This window comes from Varroa jacobsoni, unplaced genomic scaffold (genome assembly GCF_002532875.2).
Source record: "Varroa jacobsoni isolate VJ856 unplaced genomic scaffold, vjacob_1.0 scaffold_352, whole genome shotgun sequence".
Taxonomy (NCBI): domain Eukaryota; kingdom Metazoa; phylum Arthropoda; class Arachnida; order Mesostigmata; family Varroidae; genus Varroa; species Varroa jacobsoni.
Window position 1 is genome coordinate 19,949 of NW_019213254.1, and position 23,109 is coordinate 43,057.

At 40.7% G+C, this 23,109-nt stretch overlaps 1 protein-coding gene across 1 annotated transcript in view; it reads right to left on the reverse strand.

Annotated features, from left to right (window-relative positions):
• Window positions 1-367: 367 nt before the first annotated feature.
• LOC111259615 (protein turtle) overlaps window positions 368-23,109 on the reverse strand; it is a 30,883-nt gene continuing 8,141 nt past the window's right edge. Inside the window, exons 4-15 of the mRNA XM_086967970.1 lie at window positions 21,101-21,307; window positions 20,657-20,792; window positions 19,337-19,500; window positions 16,897-17,028; window positions 14,399-14,557; window positions 13,464-13,760; window positions 12,999-13,175; window positions 10,676-10,813; window positions 9,062-9,202; window positions 7,181-7,375; window positions 5,021-5,139; window positions 368-4,640 (exon numbers count right to left, since the gene is read on the reverse strand). Of these exons, the coding sequence (XP_086824096.1) occupies window positions 4,242-4,640; window positions 5,021-5,139; window positions 7,181-7,375; window positions 9,062-9,202; window positions 10,676-10,813; window positions 12,999-13,175; window positions 13,464-13,760; window positions 14,399-14,557; window positions 16,897-17,028; window positions 19,337-19,500; window positions 20,657-20,792; window positions 21,101-21,307 (2,264 nt within the window). The 3' untranslated portion in view covers window positions 368-4,241. The remainder of the gene's footprint in view (window positions 4,641-5,020; window positions 5,140-7,180; window positions 7,376-9,061; window positions 9,203-10,675; window positions 10,814-12,998; window positions 13,176-13,463; window positions 13,761-14,398; window positions 14,558-16,896; window positions 17,029-19,336; window positions 19,501-20,656; window positions 20,793-21,100; window positions 21,308-23,109) is intronic.

A 23,109-nucleotide genomic window follows, 5' to 3' on the forward strand; every position in this document is an offset into this window, starting at 1 on the left:
TATATCACGCTATATTCTAACTGAGTGTTACGTTACCGGCAGCGGTTACGCGTCTGACTATTTTTTGTTGGTAACTAACGGATGACTAACTTTTTTATGGTGATTGGTGAATTGACAAAATGACTGTTGGAAGACATTTGTCGAACAAATTTTTTTGGGGAAGTTGTCGGCATATATATATATATATATCTACGATTCAATTTATCTGTGTAATTATCTACGATATGCTTTGAAAGCGATAGTTTACCTTGGTTAATGAAGTCGGCTGAAAAAACGTTCTGTGCGTTACGTACCCTTTTAGTACAAGTCATAGGTGTCAGCCTCAGTGTACAGACTATAATATGTAAAATGAACACACGGAACCAAATAAATCGCAAATAGTTATATTTTTCATAACATGTACAGCAGTTTATGGTTGGATCACAATGTACAGCATTTTGACTCGAGATTTAGAAAATAACATTTACACTATTATATTACAATTAATTACAGTATTCAGATGTATATATCAAGAGGGTGGTGGTCTTGCGTTCGCTTTTTCAGCATTTCGGTCTGTGTGTCTGTATCTGTAATTCGTCATCATCTTGGTTCAATATAATCGTTCTCTTAGAATTTTATACCAGTAATCAGCTAAAATGATTGCATCTTGTCTAATTTTTTTTGCATGCACATTTTCTATGGTTTCAGCTGAGTTATGTAGTGATCAATCTATAGCAGTAATTCCAGTGTCGGGATATCCATGCGTAGTATCGCCATGTTGCCTATCGCTACCACTCTCGCGATAATCGAAATCGATTTACTATCAGTATCTATTCAAGTTGATTCTAGGAAGGAACTTGAATATGTTCAGACCGTTATATTATTTTCCATTATATTCACTAATACCACAAAATGTGTGCATGCTTCTATATTTTGTTTATATGCACGGTACTAGGGGAAAACTCAACAACGCCAACAATATCACACGTATAATTATACTAATTATAATCATATGTTTAATTCATCGCCACGAAATACATCATCATCGTTTTACGATGTGTATATAAATCGATTACGAATTTTTTATTTAGCATTCATTTTTTTTTCGTTGTGTTTCTTGCCTTTTACGGTCGCAGTAGTCCCTTCCAACCAGGCCTTGCAAATTAGGTTTTTTTTTTTCTTATCTTTCTAGTATAAGCTTAGCTTTTACCTGGATTTCCGGTTGCAATCGTATAGCCTTAGAGGTTCAGTTTGTGTTGTATTCTTAAATCTCGTCCGCCCAGGTTATTGTGAAAGGATACGATTTACCCAGTCGTGCCGTTGCCGACACTGCGTATACTGCTTCTGGCATCCGCCTATTTTCTAGATGTATTTTCCCAGCTTCTTCTCTCTGACTCTGTTTAATCTCAGCTCAAATGATCAGAATTGTTGTCATTCACAGAATAAAATCATGCTATTATCTACCTGTGTTTTGTATTTTTTTATCCACAATATTTTTAGCCTTTTTCTAGATTTCGCACTTCGTCTGAAACGATGCTCGCACTCGCACAGTCTCTCGGCTACAGACTGTCAAACATTTGCCCTTGATCATACTCAACCTTTCACTTTGTTTTTGCTTTACGCGCGCTCAGACATTGAAACATTTTATTGATCTATTTGAACTTTAAAGATTTAGAAGGAATTTTATTTACACTTGTAATATACAAAAGGGCTCGTTTTTCCCAGTCTCTCTATCTATATATGTAATATTATTTATGCTGCCTGTACATATCCGCTTGTATTTTCGTTCCAGCCAGTTAGTTAGCTACTTGGATGACGACGTATCGTTTGCGTGGTGCAACAGCATTCAGCGACAGCACTCCAAGGAGTTAACGCCAACGGGCAATGAAGTAAAAACTACAAGTACGACAGTATGCTGGATAGGGGAAGAGTATATAGGAAGAGAAGAGACTGATGCCATATCTATGTGCGATATTAGCGCGGCAATTATTACGGAGTCATTGTCCACACACATTTAGAACACGAACGATATTCTATCACCGTTATTACTGAGGTAGATTGAACCGATTTACCAACGCGTCAACGGCCTCTGCGCAGCTTTTGCCTTAATCCAAAAGACGACATAACAACGATAGGGTGTTTGAGTGACACCCGATGCGAACCTTCCCCTTTATGAGGCACATGTTAATGGAACTCCGACATGCCAATGAAACCGACGTCCTTCGCCCTACACGGATCTGGGACTTTTTAGACAGAAAGGACAAAATCAATCGAGAAGGTTAGCGTGCCGTGAGTAAAGGGACCTTAGGTAGCGGGCCCGTAAAACCAAAAGACACAAAAACGAAATGCGCTTATAACCGCTAAAAGGAGATAGCAAAATGCAGTCAGCATTGTCGCGTCTACTATATCTTATCACAATAATGAGGCAAGTGCTTTGACCGTACGCCCACTTGCATAAAAACTTATTTTACGAGCTCTCCAGGGACTGTATCAGGCCTGTCACATTAATAATGCAATGATCAGCACCCTGAAAAGAGGGTATTTGCGTTAGGGGACAGACAATTGGAAGAGAATTTAGGCTTTAACCTCGATCTAGTTTTCATGCTTCCAGCTTACGTGGCAATTTTAATAGATTGTTTCCGCTAACGCAACAGTATTGACAACCATAAGAAAGAAAATAATTGCTACTATAGTCTAGGGAAGCCTTACGCATATACAAGAAAATATTTGCAAAGTTTGGCTTAAACGCGTGAAGTTAATAGCTTCAAGTAATCCACACCTTGATGCATGTGCTGCATGATCTGATTGCGAAGCGTACATGCGCATATTATGCGTTCAAAGTTGATTATGCATGCCACCGCGAAAAAAATAAAGGGGAATCCGTTTATGTATTGTTGTTACCCAGACTTTTGGGTTTCAGCTAAGCGCTGCGCACAAATTCAACGTTGTCGCGATTGGCGTCTCCTCTTTTCATAAATAACTCACTGAAGATTAAGCTTAATTTACGATCAAAATCACAGTTCTGTTATGCTACTTTTTTTTATACAATAGCATATGGGGGCTGATTGAGAATGGGTAGTTGACGAGGGGAATGGCTTCACTCGATCGCTAGTTCGGAATTGAACCCTGTCGGGTTTCGCTTTAGCTAATGGACTGGAAGATATAACGGTCGCATGAGACGGTCGAGAGGTCATAAGACGCACAAACAGGACTGCAGAATGATCAACGTGTTTTTAAGAAAGGAACTAAGCACTTGTTTACAAGAAGCCAGGAAATTAGTTGCAGCTCGCATTTTCACTATTCATATATATAGAGATTTGTAATTTAATGTTAATTACTGGATAGTGTTATCGTGATTCATAGACCGAAGCGGTAACGAATGACGAATCAATATGGGAATTCAGCTCCTATTCCGGTTAGCTTGTTCAAAAAGGAGACTCAATCAACAACTGCGTTCGAAATGGTGTGGTGACTATTTTCGTTTCCTTCTTCCCTTTTTCTTGGCCTCAGTTTATACGTTCGGTATTGTATTTTTTTCCTTACTTTGTTTACTAAAGCCATCGGAGTTATTGTCGGAAAGACAGTTAGTCTTCCAGTATATGTATATAAATATATGTATACATGTATAGTGTTAATTTGACAGAAGGTAATTTGAATTAAACTATAGATTTTGCTCCGTGTCAGCTATTTTCCGTGATATGAACTGTTTATCTACCCCAAATAGGTAGACGACGTATAGTTTACATACGTAGAGTTTTTGTGCGACCGAGTTTATGTCCGGCGCCATAGTTTGTTTACTTTTTTGACCTATTATATCTATTTTGTTGGCCTATTCCCAGCTTTTCATGTGAAGGGAAATATTACTTTTCTGTCATTCCTCTGCCTAATTCCCAGTGAGGATCGGAAATTGAAACAAGCCTCACCGGAAAAATGGCAGCAAATCCTGTCAGGGAGGCTGAGACTTTCTTTAACGCTAGTGCAATGTTCATGCAAATCAGATCTCGAGAACATACGTTTCTGTAGTGACCTATACTTTTAGAAGTGTTTCATTGCAGCGAACTGGGGGAGAAAAATTTCCATTGCCCCGTATTATATACGCGGCCTGTGTTTGTCTGACTATCTGTGTCTCCGAGACGTATGTCTTTGTGATGATACGATCGATGACAATAACATTTTTATTACGTTATTATTTTCTTATCATTATCAGCGTTCTCTGGTTGTTGTTTTCCATTGTGTTACTATTTTTATTGTTGTCGTTAATATTATACAGTGGATTCTATGCCGCTGTTAGCTTCGGTAGCCAAACTGGGGTCGATGTCTCCGACGGTTGGGTACGTCGAGTGGTCCTCTGTGGCAGCGAAGAGATGCTGCCCGGGCACTGGCCGTAGCGTCCGGTGAAAATCAATTCGGGCGAACTCGGTTGGTGGGACTTTCCCTCCACTACCGGCCGTGTGCCCCCGACGTCCGAGCGTCCCGCCGACAGGGGGCAACGGCTGTGTAGGGGCCACTGGAGGCCCAAGCGGGTCGGGGTGGCCTGGAGGTGAAAGAGCAACGACGCTCCGGGCAAACACTAACTCCGAATAATCCGCTGTTACACTACTCGCCTGAGACGGATCAACAGTTGTTCCCAAACCGCTGTTGCCCAGTAATATGTCTTGGGCCTATGTTGTGGGGAAAAATTGACCAGAGATGGAAAAAGGGGAAAAGAACGGTATAAAAGAGATCAAATAATAATTAATCAAGAAGAATAAGTACCAAATAATAAAAACAACGACCGTAAAAAAATGACAACAATGATAATGTAATTTAACATTCAGGTTACTATTTAAGTCTTATTTAGGCAAAACGGATTACTGAATATTCAAATATCTTTTTGAGTTACTTGGAATTGTAAAAGAATAAAAAGCAGTGACCCACAACAGTTCAGTTCGGGTTTTTAACCTAGCTATATAGTAACTTGACATAACATCTAGTTCATAATTGAGTTCATTTATATAAAAGGTATTATACCAAGAGTTTTGAATGAGATCAGCAAACTTACCAATTGTGTGGTCAGTATGGCCTGGCTAGAGTCTACCCCTTCTGACCGGCCAGCTAGTAACGTTGAGTACCGCGAATCTACCTGTAGACCCTTTCCGGACCGCTCCAGATTTACATAGTCTTGAATTTAAATAATAACAGCAAAGCCAGTCGTAAAAAAATTCTTATTTTTTTTATCTATGTGATCATATGTATTTACCTATGACGAGTTATGTCTAATGCATCCACGATTTCCTATTAGTCTAACAAGCGTTACTCAAATACACATAGCTTCAGAGTGCAGCTGCTAACTGCCCCAGGGTTTTCACTCATCTCTGATACGTTGATCGAAGCCAATTTAGCATGAAATGGAACTATAACAATAGGAAAAATTAGGCGCTTTTTAGTAAAAACAAGCTTTTAATCTAGATATTTTGCCTGGCCCAATTAATCTTCAGAACTAGCTTTCGCCGGTGAGAACCACTCTTGTATGTAGGTTTACTTGAACTCAAAGGCGCTGAAACCCTAAAAGATCACTTAGCCTTAAAGCAATTTTTAAAAACGTCAGTGCATAGCTTGGAATGGACAGTGCGGTTATATAGGCACGGAGCTGTACGGGCCTCTACGTTTTTTAACCATTACAGATATGATTACGATTAGGCTGACAGCGTACGCTAGTCAGATATTTGGTGCAATTGAGGCCGTAAACATTTTTCGAACTTAGTTTAAAGGCCAAAAATTTATCGAGCGATTGTTCACCTATAAAGAACAAAAAAATATGTTTCCACCAGGGTTACCCCCGTTGCAGAGATACATGTCCCGTAACCAACTAAAGTCATAGCGAGTATTTCTAAAGGAATTGCATCGTGCTATGTTAAATAACCAGCCTAAAGATACGGTAGTCACTGCGTTTCGCGCATACATGAAACACATATATAGTACATATATGGAGCATGCGTATATAAGCCATGCTAAAATTAACTATGTTCATAATTGTTCTACTACATGCCCAAAATTGTTTCTAAAAGTAATTGTTATAACCGCATTATTATAGCGCATTTAAGAACTAGCCATAAAGGCGTATACAAGGTAGGATAATCATGATCATAAGTAATTCTCTTCACTAGAAACAAATAGTCGCGGTAGTTCCACAGGATTTAACGTCGTCAAGCAGGTTTCAAGGAATACTATGCATATCGTCACAGTTTTTTTTAATTCCTTGAGTAAAATACAACTTCTGGATTTGGGACGTTCAAAACACAGTTTCACGTGATCTAGTAGAACTTTATGAAGGTCTAGGCTGGACTACTCATAACTCTCGAAGTAACTATCTTGGCATAAAATTACTATGAAGCATCGTCCTTTCTAGCCGAGATAATAGGTTAACTTGGAAAAACAAGAATTCGTCCTTTAGGGAGATTGAATAACGGATTTGTTAGCATAAAACCATTAGTATCCTATAAGGACTCAGTCCTAGTTCATATAACTCTACATTGCGGTACTACACGGGATAATATCGTAAGTGCCTTTCCATGGTTTATGCCGGTGAATCTCCTATTCTCTCTTGTTGTTCTTAACGGTAGCGTTAAGTGAATTTTGCTCGATATTAGCTTTTATTGTATTAGTTGTTTACACCTGTACTCACACAACTGTAACTGAGTTCCAAGTATAACACATCACGTTTCATAAAGTTATCACTGGAAGACTATTACACTTCATGCTTAGTTCGAAAGTGATTCATACGCAGCAGTTTCTTATAAGCAATAACAAAAAACACGAACAGCCAGCATAGGAAAACTAAGCAAAAATCAACATTCTATGACCTTTCTTTGCTTTATGCTTCAAGGTCTATAGCTAGGAAAGTCAAACAGCTAGTTCTTATTTGCTGAACCTGTCGTTGTCACCTTATAGGCTTAGTAGTAATGCTAGTATTCATAAGTAGTTAATCAGAGCGAATGCCATGAATTATTGTGCATCCTAGCTAACACATGATACGACCGAAAATTAGCATGTAGGCATCAGTCACTACAGGCAAAGGCGCCCCCAACAGCTGTGCGTGTCTAGTCGACAAGGAGATGCTTGCTACCAACTAATCTGTGCTATGTGCAGTTAAAGTGACTAAACCTAAAGCAGGCCAGGAAGCCAGGTAGTGAAGGATACTAAAAGCGGAAGCTCAACATACGGCTGTTGTTACCTGAGAGGCCCTTCTTACTGAGGGTCGCCGTGGGATCTCCTCTTATGGGAATAATGTCTGGCCCTTTGCAATCTAATTCGAGTTCCTCGCCCATCGCAAGAGGGTCCTTCTTCAATAGAACGGCTAACGGCTTCTCATCTGGTCCACCACCTACGCTGTCCTTTTCATTGGTGTGTGTTGATACTGAAATTATAGATATTCACAAGAATGCGCATTACGTAGTTGCGGAAATATTATTAAGCATATATTATGCAGGACTTGCGACAAATGTTTAAACAGTATAAGCGCACTCTTTCGGCGGTTGTACCTGCTTACGTTAAGAATGACCCTTGAAACAAAAGGATTTGATACAATGATTGGAAACAGAGCACGAAAGCAGCAGGCAAACCAGTACGTTGGCATACGAAGCCCAAGAAAACATGTTGACTTTGCACGCAACAAGGCTTTAGTGGCGATGGTCGTTAAATCTGGATTGTTATGCTACAACGGCCGTTTTTTTCCTTCTTTCAGGGCGCGGCCAGCAGCTCGTATTCTCTAAGACCATTCTCTAATTGCTTCATTTTTTAACATTCTGTCTTCTCTCTGCTATGCTAGCCTCATCGCGCCTCGCAGACGATCCCAGCAGATCGGAAATCACGTTGCGCATTCTCCCGTATGATTATTTCAGGACCGAACATCATGAGCGCACGATCCAAGGGTACTCACTTTGCAATGGAACTACCATTTAATTGGCTCTAGTTTTCTATGATTTCTCTTCTAAATCAAATCCTAACGCTAATCGAGCCTTTAGTAAAATGCGTACTTTAGGCTACCACACATGCTCATACCAAGCAGGCGTTACGAGGGCCATAATTCGAGAAGGCTATAGGACTCTTTGGCTGTATGGCAAAGCCACTATCTAGAATAAAGTGAATAAAGCTTCCCGTTTCTATTCAAAGTACGGGTTGCCAGTATGGTGGCTTGCCGATGTATCTTCAGAGGCTATTAATAATATCGCCACACGGAGAAGATCTAGCATAATAAGCTTTTAGGCGTAAGGTACTGGATGACATAGGATAATACAGTTAATTGAACAATTTTTTCTCGAAAATCTCTTTAGAGAGCTCAGTATTCCTGTTAACACAATAAATTTGGCAGCGAAGATGGCGGATTTTGTCCGCAGCATGGAAGGTCTGCACACCACTATTTCGATATAAGAGCATATCCTGATAAGAATGTTTCAAACAGATAGGCTGAACAAAGAAGTACCATAGAATACTCTGCCGATGGATCATCTCTTGTTAAGATAACGCTTACGTTAGAAAATCAACGCCACTAAAGGGTCTACGATCCACACCTGACCAAGAATGCCCCACAGCATCAAATGTGACTCGATATCCCAACGTTATTGATCCCAATGTATTGATGAGAAAAGGTAATCATTTTGTAAGGGAAGTAAGAGAACAGTTATACGTTTAATGTAGATTATTTTGTAGTTTACGTACACACCAATGAAAATTGAACTTATAACCATTCAAACTACATAATATTCTTTCTTCAGGAACATACTTTATTCGCACCGTTGATTTCTTCTGTTCGTGAAGTGCCAAAGAGCTAGATATAAAATATACAAACAAATGGTCATGCCCAACGCAGATGTGAACAATGAGCATTTATAATAATAATAATAATAGAAGAGTCGTTTATCGGAGTGGCTGCGATCGATGGCCAACTAAAAAGATATCGAAGAACAAAGAGACAGAGTGAGCTATGTTTTGTTTATCTGAGCAATACGCAACTGTTCCCGGAAACAACAACCTTTAATATGCCGCTACTAGTATAAACGCTGTACGAGGATGCAAGTTATAATTAGGTACGTGACTGACTTACATTTACTCTGTCGACTGCTACTGTTAGCGCGACATCGAAGTGCTACCACAAGGCCCACAGCGGCTACGGTCAGTGTAATCACCACTCCGACGATGATGCCGATTAGCGGGCGGACCGCAAGAATCATAGTGGAGCCATCCGCTGAAGACGTCGCAAATAAAGGATACAAACATACCGCCTCGTGATTCCGCTTGTCGGACGACATTTATAATACTGATCTTGTATTATCTAATCTATTGTACTATTCCGTAGGTTGACGTTCATAGAGCATTACCTACTTTGATGCAGACCTACGTCTGCATCAAAATCTATGTATACACGATGTTGACATTACACAAAGCTCAAAACGATCGGAGGAGAGGGGAAATCGTACTGGCACAGAAGTCCCTACAAACAAATCAGAGCCATCAAGGTAGCCGCAAGAAGCTATCTATTTTTGATAATTGTAAATAAAATAATCGATTTTTGAGACGTGATGCTCTCCTTAACATTACTGCAAACGGGTCATAATGACGACTTGCTCGATGATGGGTAGCGGTAAGCATGTGCTGTACTCTGGGTCGCCGAGCCGGTCATGTCAAGAAAATCAACTGATTTCTTAGAGTAAAAGATTGTTCTAAAACTTCACAAAGCTAACGGTGTAGACAATCGTATATCGTAAACTTTAACCTCCAAAAGAGTTTCGCTTGTACGCACTGCACTTTGAGTGTCGCAGAGAGGGACCATGATAAAATTACTACGATGCGAGTATAACTCCATCGTGACAGTTCTTAGGTAAATGTTGGAAAATTCAATCTTTAGGTACTGAACATACGCGGCTATCTACTGTAATATTCTGCATCTTCATAAAATGCTTAAGCGCAAAAATTAATAGACGCGTATACTTTGAAGTTATGTATGTGTAGTAAAGAACATCATTCTGTATTGGGACATATCACACTTGTGTGATTTAGGCTGTGCATACGCTCTGAATCGTTATGAGTAAAGAAAGCCTTTAGCTGGATGTTGCAGTTGTTAAAGTATTGAGCTTGAATCAAGGCGTTTCCTGTGGACCGGAGGAACGGGGGGGGGGGGGGGAATACCCTATTTGACTTTTTTTTGTCGGCTTGTTCCTCGATGACAATCGTGTTATATCCCTATTAAGTGGTTACAGTGATACGATCGCTGGGGGAGGGATGCGCTTATGTTAGAGTTAGCTCCAGTTTCATTGAAGATTGTCTATATATATATATATATATTCTTGCTAATAATAATGTACTGTTTATGAAAGGATTGTTTAATTCTGTTGTACTTTTATTCTAGGTACTTTAGTTATTTCAATGTTAACCAACACGTATTAAAAAAAAAAAGTTAAAATAGAAAATTTGAAACGGATTCTATTCTGGATTTCTGCTTTTCGGTAAAATAAAACCCGCTATGCGGTATCAGGCATTACATTAATATATGTATATCATACGTATATCAAGGTAGGTAATAGAGTATACACTTCATGAAGCGTTTTACGCTGCCTTAGTTAAATAGAAGCTTGCATACTTTTCTACAAAGCTTTGATGTGGTACATATTTGTGCTGGTTCTTTATGAAATACTTATCTATGCACAGAACGAGCACTGACCTATGTACTTTTCAGCTGGACGAGGCGTCTGCGCCATAACGACAAATTGCGGACTTCGACCTTTGGCGTTACTCGCGGTAATAATTACGCGAAAACTGGCGCCACCTGGTATACCGCGGATTACAAACAAGGGCAGACCTGCAAATACACACAGGAATAAACACGAGAAAGGACACGCAATCAGACGCCGACAGCACAGATCGTTAGCCAATGGTGTAATGACAATTTCAGCAGCAATTAGAAACCAACGAAGGAAAGGAAAAAGGTAATTTCACATTACGTCCAAATGTTACTGCAACAACAGTAATAACAACCCATTAGTTACATAGTTAAATAACAAAATCCTGTTGTCACAAGGTGGAACTGCCTCACAAGCTAATTTTTCTCTCCTTTATGCCGTATCAGTTATTAGAACTCTAATCAAACCTTCCGTACAGACTCAATACATTTCATGCAATTGTGGCTTGTCTTATTGAAATTCTCCTTAGGCCAGTTGACGCCAGTGGAGCTGGCAGCTATCAAAAACAAAACGTTGTACTTACCCAAGACGCATAGTAGCAATCAGGTGTACACGTATTAACTTCTAATGGCGTTGTACTAAGTAATCTAATTAAAAAAAAAACGTGAATATTTTCTGTACACATTAATCGAAAATCGACAAAGTAACGTCGACAATTTAAGAGCATTCGCATTAACTGTGCACCAGCGTCTGAACGGAAGAGCGATGCAGTACATCAGCAGTATTTACAGATAGGCATACGATATTTGATATGGTATAAGCGTACAACTGTGCATGTTGGACATTGATGGACCTAGGCGGACGAAACCAACGGTTGAAATAGAGCAAAAGACCCCGGCTATTAGTGATCGATGCAGGAGCAAACCTGAATAAAACTGCTCGAATAGCTTAATTATATAAGTAAACCATTTTCCTAATCGACAGCTGATTGGAAACAGAAGGAGGGTCCTCTTGTGTTCTGCAAATGAATCTATTGATTGGTTTTTCGTACACTGACCTTAAATATGATGCAGCAAAGAACAATCGTCCGCTTGTTTTTCCAAAGCCTTTTATATATTCACGACTTGAATAATCATTACATGTACATGTATTGTTGTACATGCACAAAACGTGACTGGGTTGTCCGTATCTTTTTAGCTAACTAACGCTCTAGTTACTAATAATTATTACTCGCTCTAAGTTATGTGATGAATTTGGTCGTGTACTCATTACTGGGCAGCAACTAGAAACGATCTTCATATAACGTTCATTTTGCACACCATTAATATTGCTTTTCGTCTGAAATGGCAGAGCTTCTAAACGGGACCTGCCCCACTTTTACCTCGGGCTGTATATTTCAGCTATGCCAATGAGCCTAATGGTTTCTTAATTATTTAAGTCAGCTGTAATGTTTGGGTAGTATAGCAGCTATGCAGGAAACAGTCTGTGTTTAAAATGTGACTACCGAGAACCGCGTGTCGCGTTTTCAAAAAAAAAAATAGTTCGATGAAAATCAAATAGAAGGAGATACAGATCTCAATATGGGTAGGACAGGCTGGCGAATTCAACCGATGGACTAAATCAAACTTGTGTGTTATATCTAACGGATGAAAAAAAAAAAGCTATCAGATGAACTGTTGAGCCTGAATGAGTGATAAATTAGTACTATTAAATTACTACTCTCAATATTTGGCTGAGATTTGAGATACACACACACACACACATTGAAGAGTGGTAACCTCGTTCAGCATGACTGTAACCTTAGCAATTTTAAAGCTTTACCATGAATGCTTTCGGCAGCGACATGTAAAATATCACAGTACATCTTTGACAGTTATCTAAATGGTAACTCCTAAAAGGCGGAAATGCTCAGGGTTAAACAGAAGTCTATTGTATAAACATTTAGGCAAACATAAGTACAAAGTGTGTTAGCCCTTAGCTTACCAGCGTAGCGTTTAGAACGCGCGTTGAAATAGTAGGCTACCAAACTTGGCGTGCACCTAAACGTGTGATATCTGCTAGAAACTTGGGGTTTACTACTGTAGAAATGACTAATATAGATGACATCCATTCATCTGCATTTAGGAGATTGTTTATACGCACAGCAGACACATATCACCACCTTAATTGGGCTTAGATATTAGATAGAACTCACATGTGACCCTAATTTATTTCGAATTCGCTGAATTTTCCATAGAAAAGCATTCGTTTAAATAGTAAATGGTCGCTAGGACTGCATTGTTTCCATTCAGTATGATAATATTGCAGAATTAAGTTTTCCATGTTAATTAGTTGTTATGTCATTTTCCAGATGTGTATATTTACCGTGTGTGGTAACGTTAGATATTGGCCCTCGTCCCGCGCCGGCGTCGGCTTCGTATACTTCAGCAACAAATACTGGATTTGAAAGTCCTCCGTCCCAGAGACCTTCTGAGCACTCGATGGCCATGCCGTCTTCCGTGGCGTTCACCTGCGTACAGTTCTGTACCGCGTCGGGCGGACCTTCTCGATTGATGTTGGCAGAAAAAAGTTGGAAGGTGCTTATTTTTATAGTTAAAAAATACGTATAGCATTCGTTAAGACTGCGAGATTTTAGGTCCGAAAGATACTTAGTGCTAGGCGAAATTGTGCACTCGATTTTTCGAGGCCTCACAGGCCCTGTAAATGTATTCTATCATATATCGCTGTACATAGACGAAAAGAAAATTTGAATCTTATTTTTGCATAATACTCCACTAATGATTTGCTAGTACTCATCGATTCCAAAGAGCTGACACGAAGAGAGCTCACCGGCTGTAATAATAGTGTAAGCGCAAGGCTGCCTCTGAATGCCAACGGAATTGGTCGCCCAGCATGACAGTTGCCCATAGTCATCGTCGGAGAGGGGCCGATATACCAGGGTACTACGGCCACCTGATGAGGTAGTGAAACCCTCAGTGATCTCTTTAAGCTTTCCGTCGCTGGCGTTGAAGGCCCACCTAAACGATACCTGCTGCGGATCCGAGTCTACCTGGCAGTGGATCGCAACGCTTTCGTGCTTCGATACACCATACACAAAACGTTGCGGCTCCTTGCAAACCGGAGCGACTGTAACAGGCGTCAAAACAAATCACAACTGAAGTCTTTCCCGAGAGCGACAAAGAGGGCAGCAGGTTCAGTCATATCTTAAAATACATGCTCTGTATTTGCCACCATACAAGCAAGATGAATAAGCGAAAAGTTCAAGTTCGCTTTGTTTAATTATACCGTATAGTTTCCCAGAAACAATTTCAAAAAGAGTTAATTAAGTCTGGATTGTATCTGATGCGCGGGCCTCCACAAACAAGTGTATTAATCTGAAATCGAATCGTAAATAAGATGATGCATCTAGAACCTGCGTTTTATAAATCCAATAAAACACAGGTTTTTTTTTTTAAAGATTGCTATTGTGCCTAAAAAGCGACGTTAAGTATCGACAAAGACGATATCTTGACTAAACGCAAATAATGATGCACCAGTGCCTGAAGAAGGACAATGGTGCAAAGTAGGGAGACTTCGCATCCAATCAATCATGTTTACATGCACAGCCAATTCCTAAAACGGGAAGACCCTTAGCTTTTATAGAGCTACGAAAAACTCTGTTCGGTTAACTTATGTAGCTAAAAATATCTCTAGCTACGTTTATATGGCCTGTATAGTATAGTAACAGCGTGTTGATGGAGCTGTTTAATTATAACGGCACTTACACTTAACCCTAAGGTTGAACTGAGCGGACACACCCTTGCCTTCCTTATTTGTGGCGTGACACGCATATTTGCCTCTATGGGCTCGTGTTACCCTTTGCAGGACCAACGACTGACTCGAGACGATCATCCCGGAGCTCTGGTTTGACGCCAATTCCACACCTGTTGTGAAGCAAATCGAATATGTGTCTTGATCCTAACGAAACTTTGCTTGATATACTATATATGAACAAATAAATAGTACTCTACTGGACAAGGTTTATACTGCTGCCAACACTTTATTACATTTTGTTTGCTTTATTCATTTTCAAGCAGAGCACTATAATTTCACTTCGTATGGATGTGCCTAGTACGAATATTCGAGCCTGGTTTCATTTAGTCAAATCCTAGAGCATGTTATATTAAAGGCAACATTAAAAAAGGTGTCACTACAAACAAGACCATTGATAGTTTGGCAATGGCTGTTTAGGAAGTATACATATGCTGTTTATGCGCGTGGGTAAATCTCTCGACAATTCTTGACGTTCCCACCTTATCGTCTGACTGCATCTTCTGCTGCTTGGCCGCCTATCAGCTTCGTTATATTGAATGCGTGTGTGTATTACACGTCAAAGTATCGAACATACCGCTTATTCACAATTATATCTCGGGTATGGTCTAACAGGTATTCAAAACCTTTATTTACTATTTTTCGTCATATTGCGTACGTATACACAGCTACGTGTAGCACGCATACACAGATTATATAAACAGGGGGTATGGTCGCAGTACGTGAAAAAACGTTTTCCCAAGAGGGAACAAGACTGGGAAGGGCCAAATAGAAGAACAACGTTGACACTCGGTCAGGAGGTTGAAATAAATGTTATTTCCCAAGAGATGAAATAGGCAGGTGGAGCAGACGAAAGGAAGAGATCTTTCACGAACCTAGGTGTTTACTTGCAAGCATGTCTCTCTATGTATGTGAGGCTGAAAAGGATAAAGAAGATACGCAAGGATACGAGAAGAAGATAGGGTTACAAAGATCAGCGTACAGAGATCTCAAAGGATAACGCAAGAGGAATCGCGAAGCAGGCAAGAAAGAGGAAGGGGGGCGAGAGAAATGGGAGGGGAGAGGAAACGCAGAAACGAAGTAGAAGCAGAAAGAGAGAAAGAGAGAGTGTGCAAATAACGCTAGCTGAAGTCTCCAATCGGCTCAGCAGCTGTAAGGCACCCGTTCGGCAGATACGACGACTGATTCCGCTTAGAACGAAGCGCCAACAATTGACATAAGGTGGGAGGCGACGAAGGAGGAACAAAGCGCGTTGAATGGCTGTGCGTGCGGCGCTTACGAAAGCGTCACTAACCGAGTGCTGGTCACATTCTGGCAGCAAAACAGTAAAAGGCACAGACATGTTACTGCTTCTGCTGCTTATCTGCCGCTCTTAGCACTGGCGTGCTCTCTTGTTGTTTGCCTACGGACGTGCGTATATACGCTATGTGTGAATTTATATGTTCCTGCTTCTCTCCTCTCGCATTTCGTCCGGTCTTCTATATCATATTCCCACCGTCCTACTGTGGCTGCTGCTCTGTAGCTAATAGTAGAGCATCCGTCGCTTTTTCCCTCTTGTACGTGTCGAACTCTGTTTACACACTACGCCAAAGGTGCTTACTCCACTGTGTAATGCTGCATCCTACTGCGACCGAGGGAGACATGCGAAAGTGACAAGGAAATATCCGAAGACATTTGCCAGATAGGCTCAAGCAAATCGAACTTCCACAGTAGTAGTAGTTGTATAAGTAGTGGTAGTACAGCTGCTCTTGTGTACACACACACATATATTTATGTCCGTCTGCATACTTCATTTATCTTTCAAAAGCATCCGCTGCTTGGCCTGCAATTCGTTCGGGGATCGGAACCCCGAACGTTTGGAAGGTTGCCACGATACATGCTTCACTCTATAATCAGCTACCTACACACGCTTGCAGTTAAGTGGATAGGTCTTCGTAGCCTTAGAGGCAGCTCGGTTGCGAAGTCTCTTGGGGCGGATGAGATAATATTCGCGGTTCTTAAAGTCAGTGTAGTGCGTTCAATTTGAGCGAATTGTCGAGCCGTACCGGTAGGGCTCCTAAGGATTGTACGAAACAGCATGCAAACAGAATTATAAACAATGAGCGGTATGAGAAAAACAATAGCAGACTGCTAGTTGATGACGAAACTTCCGTCAAAGTAGAAAAGGAGCAAAAATAGCTTCAGTTAAGACAGTCTCGCACAGTATTGCATGTTGCTGGTAGCTAAGGCGTTTTTCTTCACTTTCGTGGAGTCTTCAAGATGTTTAGTGCTGCCATTGCAGATGTGCTGTGCAAGACTTTCTTGATAGTTATGATTCTGTTTCTAGTCCAAAGTAGATATGCAGAGTTGGTCAGGAGTCACTTCTAGTCAGTATCTTAGTCTGAGTACCTATTTTTCTTTTCCGAGATCAAAAAACCTTTGTCTTGCCTTACTTACAAAGCGATACACTTACCATTGAACATCCATCCGACGTCATTGGTGTACGGATTAGACTGCACCTTACAATCGAGGTACACGTCCTTTCCCTCCTGGATTTCATCTGCCTTTAGACTGCCACCAAGCTGAAGACTTGCTCGAGGTGCATCTGAAATATTGTTGGCAACAATAAAAGCGACCACGTGAAACACAGCAAAGATAAAAGTACAAGGAAGGTACTGTTGGAGTAGGAAAAAAAGGGCTATAAAGAAAATTGGGCGATGCTAAGAAAAGACTAAAAAGCGATGACCAAACGCGGTTTGTGGCGGACTAAAAAAAGCAAAAAACACAATAGCGCCTTTGCGCCTTCCATTTCCGTCGTTTTCTTCCTCTTTACTCTGTCTCAGCGACGTCAGTAAGGGGCGAACAGTAATAGAAGGAAGAACGGCAGCGGAAGAGCAATGGAAGTGGCGGCGACACCCAGTTTAGCAAAGGCAAGTGGCCAGTGGGTTTATCCTCTTGCCGTTCGTCAGCTACTGTTTTCAGCCACAGTGTTACAACAGCCTGTCCTTGAAACAATGTTCTCCATCTTCTGGCATGCTTACCGGTTATACAGGTAGTATAGGCGCAAGTGATTTCGAGCCATTTCACCCACTAGGTCTGCTTGCCTGGTATGCCAACCTAGGTTTGGTACTTCGCCACCCCCGGTTGCGAATACGGCGACAGACGATGAGCTTATCATAGCAGCGGTAGTGATAAAGAAAGAAAAAAAGAGGGGAGCAGAGGTGATAGGAAAAGGTGATTGCGATGATGAAACCAGCAGCGGACAGCATTACAGCATTGTCATAGTCATACCACCACAATGTAATGTAAGCCAGCTTGTTAGAATATATAGGGCGGTCAAGGGACCCGGATGGCTTTCAACGAACAATGCCGCTTGAAACTATGACTTCCTTTTGAAGCGGAAGCAGGGCGTTCATGGAGCGAACGCGGCCCTTACAGGTGGAAAAAGTCGGCCGGACTCTGCCGATACTACCGTCCCTTATTTTTCATTTTCCCGTATTCCTCCTATTTGACCCCCAACTTAAAACCCGTGGTGGAAAAGCTTTTCATCGCCCTCGCACGCCCGCACCCGAACACAGGCGAACTTATTGTACACAAAAAACACAACCACGTGCACACTGAGACTTCTTTTTTCTTGGGCTCTGTTCATTCATCCGTCGGCCCGTTGGCCGCGAGCATCGTTGCATACTATTCGATGGGACAACCGCTCCTTCGCTGGCTACTCCCTTATTCCCGTTCTGTCCTTTTTTTTTCTTGTTTCATTGGCTCCCCTCCCCCTAATCTTGCCATACGAAACTTGGGATGAGTGATCGGTCTGCGGTCTGCTGATGGGCGAACGGACGGACCCCTTAGTCGCTTGCTCATTTTGTTTCGTTCGTTTTTTCTTGCAAATTTTACAAAGGCAATAGTAAATCCAAAGGTCTCGTGCAGCTGCTGATACTGCTGCTAACATCACACTCCGTGTCTATGAGAGAAACCTACGTAGAGAGCAGGTAAGATATTACCCTGAACTATAAAATGGCGCTTTTTTTTAACGCCGATATAGCTCGCTTTTTTCCGATGCATGGATACATCATTTTATTGTTCAGTTATTCTCTAAACAATAAATGTTGTTTAGAGGATAATTGAATGAATTTATTTAGTGGTGTTCAATTTTTCGATGTACAACCGCCATACTCTGCGTCTAGGAAAGCCTTACGTTTAAGTATCTTCACATTGAATCAGCACGGTATATTTTAGCGTAGGCTGTTTGTCCACGATTTACTCTTAAATCACGTTGTTTTCAGACACTGTTCCTCTGACAACAAGGAGGGAGCCATAAAATTGACACTACAACTGTACAACTCTTCTCTCACTTGTGGTGCTCCCCAATTAAAATGCTTTCAAAAACCAAGTCTATTCTTGATTCTCGTCGGCTTTAGTCTGTATAGATGCGCCTTCGGAAAGCAGGTTTACTGGCTTGGATTTAGTGGAAGCACATCTCCAACTGAGTGAGATACATAAGTCTATATTCTTTGTCACAATGTCCACTGATCAGCACCTCGATTACCCATGCATAAATTAAACTCGATGCATTAGCCAGAGCCTCTAAAAATAGATACGCTATGCAAATGGCGTGAACTCACTCATTACTTTTATTGTTAATTCAGAATTCGGTTCTTCAATTGGATCACATGTTATGGACTGAATCCATAAATAAGTGGTGGGCAGTGCCTGTTCAATTTGCGTTTGACCTAAAAGGCAGTCCTTGAATATGGGTTCCACATCATGCTCATGTAGTACAAGTTTACAAGTAAATAATCGAACATAAAAAAATAAGAAATATAAACAAACCGTATTCACCATTTTCGTATAATCCTAATTTAAGTACATAGTAGTTCGTCACTTGAATATTCTACCAATATTTGACTTACAATGCACGTCAAGTTTCCACGCTTGCTCGAGAGCGCTTCCGGGAATAGCCTTGTTCTCTGCTCTGCAGGCGAGAATACGGTTGTTATCTTCAATGCCGGGCGTAAATGTAAGAATACTTGTGCTAGTAGATAGGCCTCCTTTTGAGTCCTCCTCACGAGTCGTTCTGAAAACAAAGCATGAAGCTCATCATTTTATGTTGGCACATACACTTTAATGGTTTATCAAGCAAAATTGACAAAAAAATCTTACTGTGCTACACCATTCTGTTTTGCAACAGCTTTTTTGCTGTGTGTGTTGTATACTCTCGCAGAAGAAAACACCGTGTGACCATCGAGTTATTAGATGACTAGGAGTCATCAGATCCTGCAAATTGGCAAATAGCAAAACCGGCTAAACTTACTGGGTGTGCGGGAAGGGCCAAGGGAGCTAGAGGGAACGTTATGGGAAAACGTTTTATGGGAGGTCAATCACTTGAAGAGTTCCCAAGGGAAGGCTTACTTGACGAACGGCCAGTTAGAACAATGGACACTCCTTCGCTTTATGGGGTGCTTTCGACGCACGGCGGCAGTGGTGCTCACCGGTTGCCAATTAGATACCACGTCCCGGCAGCCAGTAATATTATATGCCAGCCTTCTTCAATTCAGCATCTTCCCCTTTTTTCGAGCCGTCCTAGACACCAAGGGCAGACTTCTAACACTTTAATAGATAAGGAAATCAGATGACGACAGTGGTAGCAGACCAGAGTGATAATGTAACTCGGTTTATCACGAGATTATCACGCTGTGTGAGGAGAGGAAAGCAGGGCTGAGCCCAATAAATGCGATCACGAGCGAGACGTGACAAGAAATGACTGCTAGTTTAAAGTAGCTAATCATAAACAGAGCTTTAGCAAGAACCTTTTCTCCTCGCCTGTACAGCTTCGTAGGAAGAGAAATGATCCAACAACAGGATCCCGAATGAGTGTCATCACTGGCGTATAGCGTGTTTCCCAACAAGTTTTTCTGGCTGCACTGGCCGCTTGTTACATGGCGACAGAAACGTATGGATTCGTTAGAGTGTGATAACTGATGTATAAACTGGGGCTCTATTTGCTTGCTTGTATTAAAAAAAAAAAATAGCACACAATATTCCTGTGGTAGTCCTGAAGTAGAATCAGATTTTATTAGTGGATAATGAAATATCGGGCACTCGAATTAGATATACTCATGCATGTTGTTTTGGATAGACTAGTGGAAACAATGGGTCTGTAAGCCAACAGCTGTTTACGAGATGAACTAGCCGCTTGTGTTAGAAATAGAGATAGTTTCAGTAGTACGCACCTAATCTGCTGGTTTCCTTTCCACCAGGAAAGCGTTGCCGGCGGCCGTGAGCCTGTGGATGTACATACGAGCTCAACTTCTTTGTTGGCTGACAGCGGCCGCTCCACCGGCTGTATAGTTACATCCAATGGTTTCACTAAAATATCAATTTGGTATGAAAAAAAGTGGTCGACGTGAAAATAGCCGTAAGGTCAGAGTTCTTTAGATACCACGAAAGCACGCTTACCTAGCCAAGGATAAAGTCATACGGCATGTGTATAATTAACCTGGACTCAATAATAATGTTACTAGCAACTATAACTAAACTTCTATTGTCCTGATTTAAAGAAGTCATTTGTAGGCAAGATGCGTTTAGTTAGAGGAGAATAGGGCACGATTAAATACTTTACTCTTACGTTCTAGCCTAGAAAAACTGAATAAGTACACAAAGCGAAAACCACTTACAATTAAGGTCCAGTGTAATTTGGCTAGGGGTAGGCACGGTGATATTATTATTAGACGCCTGACAAACCAGAACGGCTAGAAGGTCATTGCGGGTAAGTGCCTTAATCTCGAGGTCGTTCTTGACAACAGCTCCATCTTGGTCGAATACATATGAGTCGTCGAGCAATCTATAATCTTTCCACCAAGTAACTGCCGGACGAGGTTTACCTGCATAATTTACAAAGGAAGTACAAAAAACCAGTTACACCTACATCTATGGATGTTTTTTGACTACAATTTGACATTTCTTCAAAAGTCACTGTTTGAGTCGCTGTTCTTGTTCAGCTTCAATAGGTGACAGGAACGGCTACCATTTCTGCATGTTGTTATTTTGCTTCCAAAGGTATCTTCATATCTTAATACGGTCGCATCAAACAACGGGTAGCTCTGCTATTCAGTCCGCAATTTCAGGCGATAAATTTAACACTAAACCTACCAATAACCATAAACTTAACCGATTGCTACGTTTTTTGGTTATCATCATGGCCATCGAAAATCTAGGTTAAATTATAAAAAAAAACTATTCCGTTTTTGAGATTTCAAAATTACACCTTATAGAATTATTTTTGGTTAAGTACAATTGGCAACAACAGGTAAAGTGTTTTCACTTATCAAGATATTTGCGTCATTCAACGTAGCGCCTGCAACGTAACTTTGGTGGCTGAAGGGTTGTCGTTTACTATCTATTAAAATAGCAGGGAATACGCAATAAAGAGCCGATATAACTGTCGCCACTAATTTCCAACCGTGAAATCTGTTTCTATTTATTATTATAAACATATTCCGATATTTGCGAACACAACCACTTGAATGATTACTAATACCTATTGTATCTAACATACATTTATTTAGACGCTATGACACTGTAGTATAGAAATGGTACTAGGCTCTCTGCATTTGTAGGACCAGGCCAAAATTTAATTCTACTGGAATTTTCTGTATATAGCGACACTTTAGCGAAGTTACAGTTACGATTATCCCCTGATGCGGGGCTACTGTGACGAGTGAGTGACTTCGCTCCTAAATTGAAGATGCAACATCGGTAAATGAGGGTTATATTAAATAAATATGAATATATAGATATAGTCTTACGTGAAACATTTTCACTCAGATTTGGATAGATCTTAGTAAGCTGCTTGTCATAGCGGACATGTGCTCACTTGCCATTCTTGCTATCAGAGTAAACGCAGTTCCTTCTTGAAGAAAACAGAACGCTGATCACGACAAATAGCAAAGAGTCATTTTCAGAATTCAAATGAAGATTAGCTACTATTAGATATATTCACGCGAGGTAAACCTTACCAAAACTATAAACTTTCCTGTTTTGGAAGTCAACGGTCAAGATCGAAATTAGATATTTCACTCATATATATATATATATATATATATATGCCAAGAACAAAGGGTAAATAAAGGAACTTCCGATTACTCGCTTTAGTAGCGGTACTAGTGTTGATCAACTTACGCAATACCAAAAACCACCATCCTTACTTAATCTGTTTTCTACATAACATTCACAAACACATATCCACGTATATAAGCGTATGCATTGGTGTTAGCTGACTTTTCCTGAACTAGGTGTTACTTGTTGTTGCAGTAGTCCATACGGTGCTTTGGAAAGAAGAGTGCATTGTGCTAAATAATTAAGGCACACCTTATGGGTACGCGGGTTCATATGCAGGGCTAACACCCTTCAACTTCAACAAATCTTCTGCAAAACAGATTTCTAGGAAGCGTAACCGGTTCGGAAAAAAAGCTCAAATTTTATGTATCAACAGATCGTATTAAAGAATGCACTCTGGCTAGTCAATCAAATGATTAAAATACAAACCTTTTGTGTTTAAATTAAGCAGCGAGTATTCTTTACAGGGCCTTTCCATGCTTCCATTATTACAGAATAAGCCTGTTTCTATGTGTTGACTAGACAAACTATAATCGCTTCATTATAATGTGAATCAGCGACACATCAA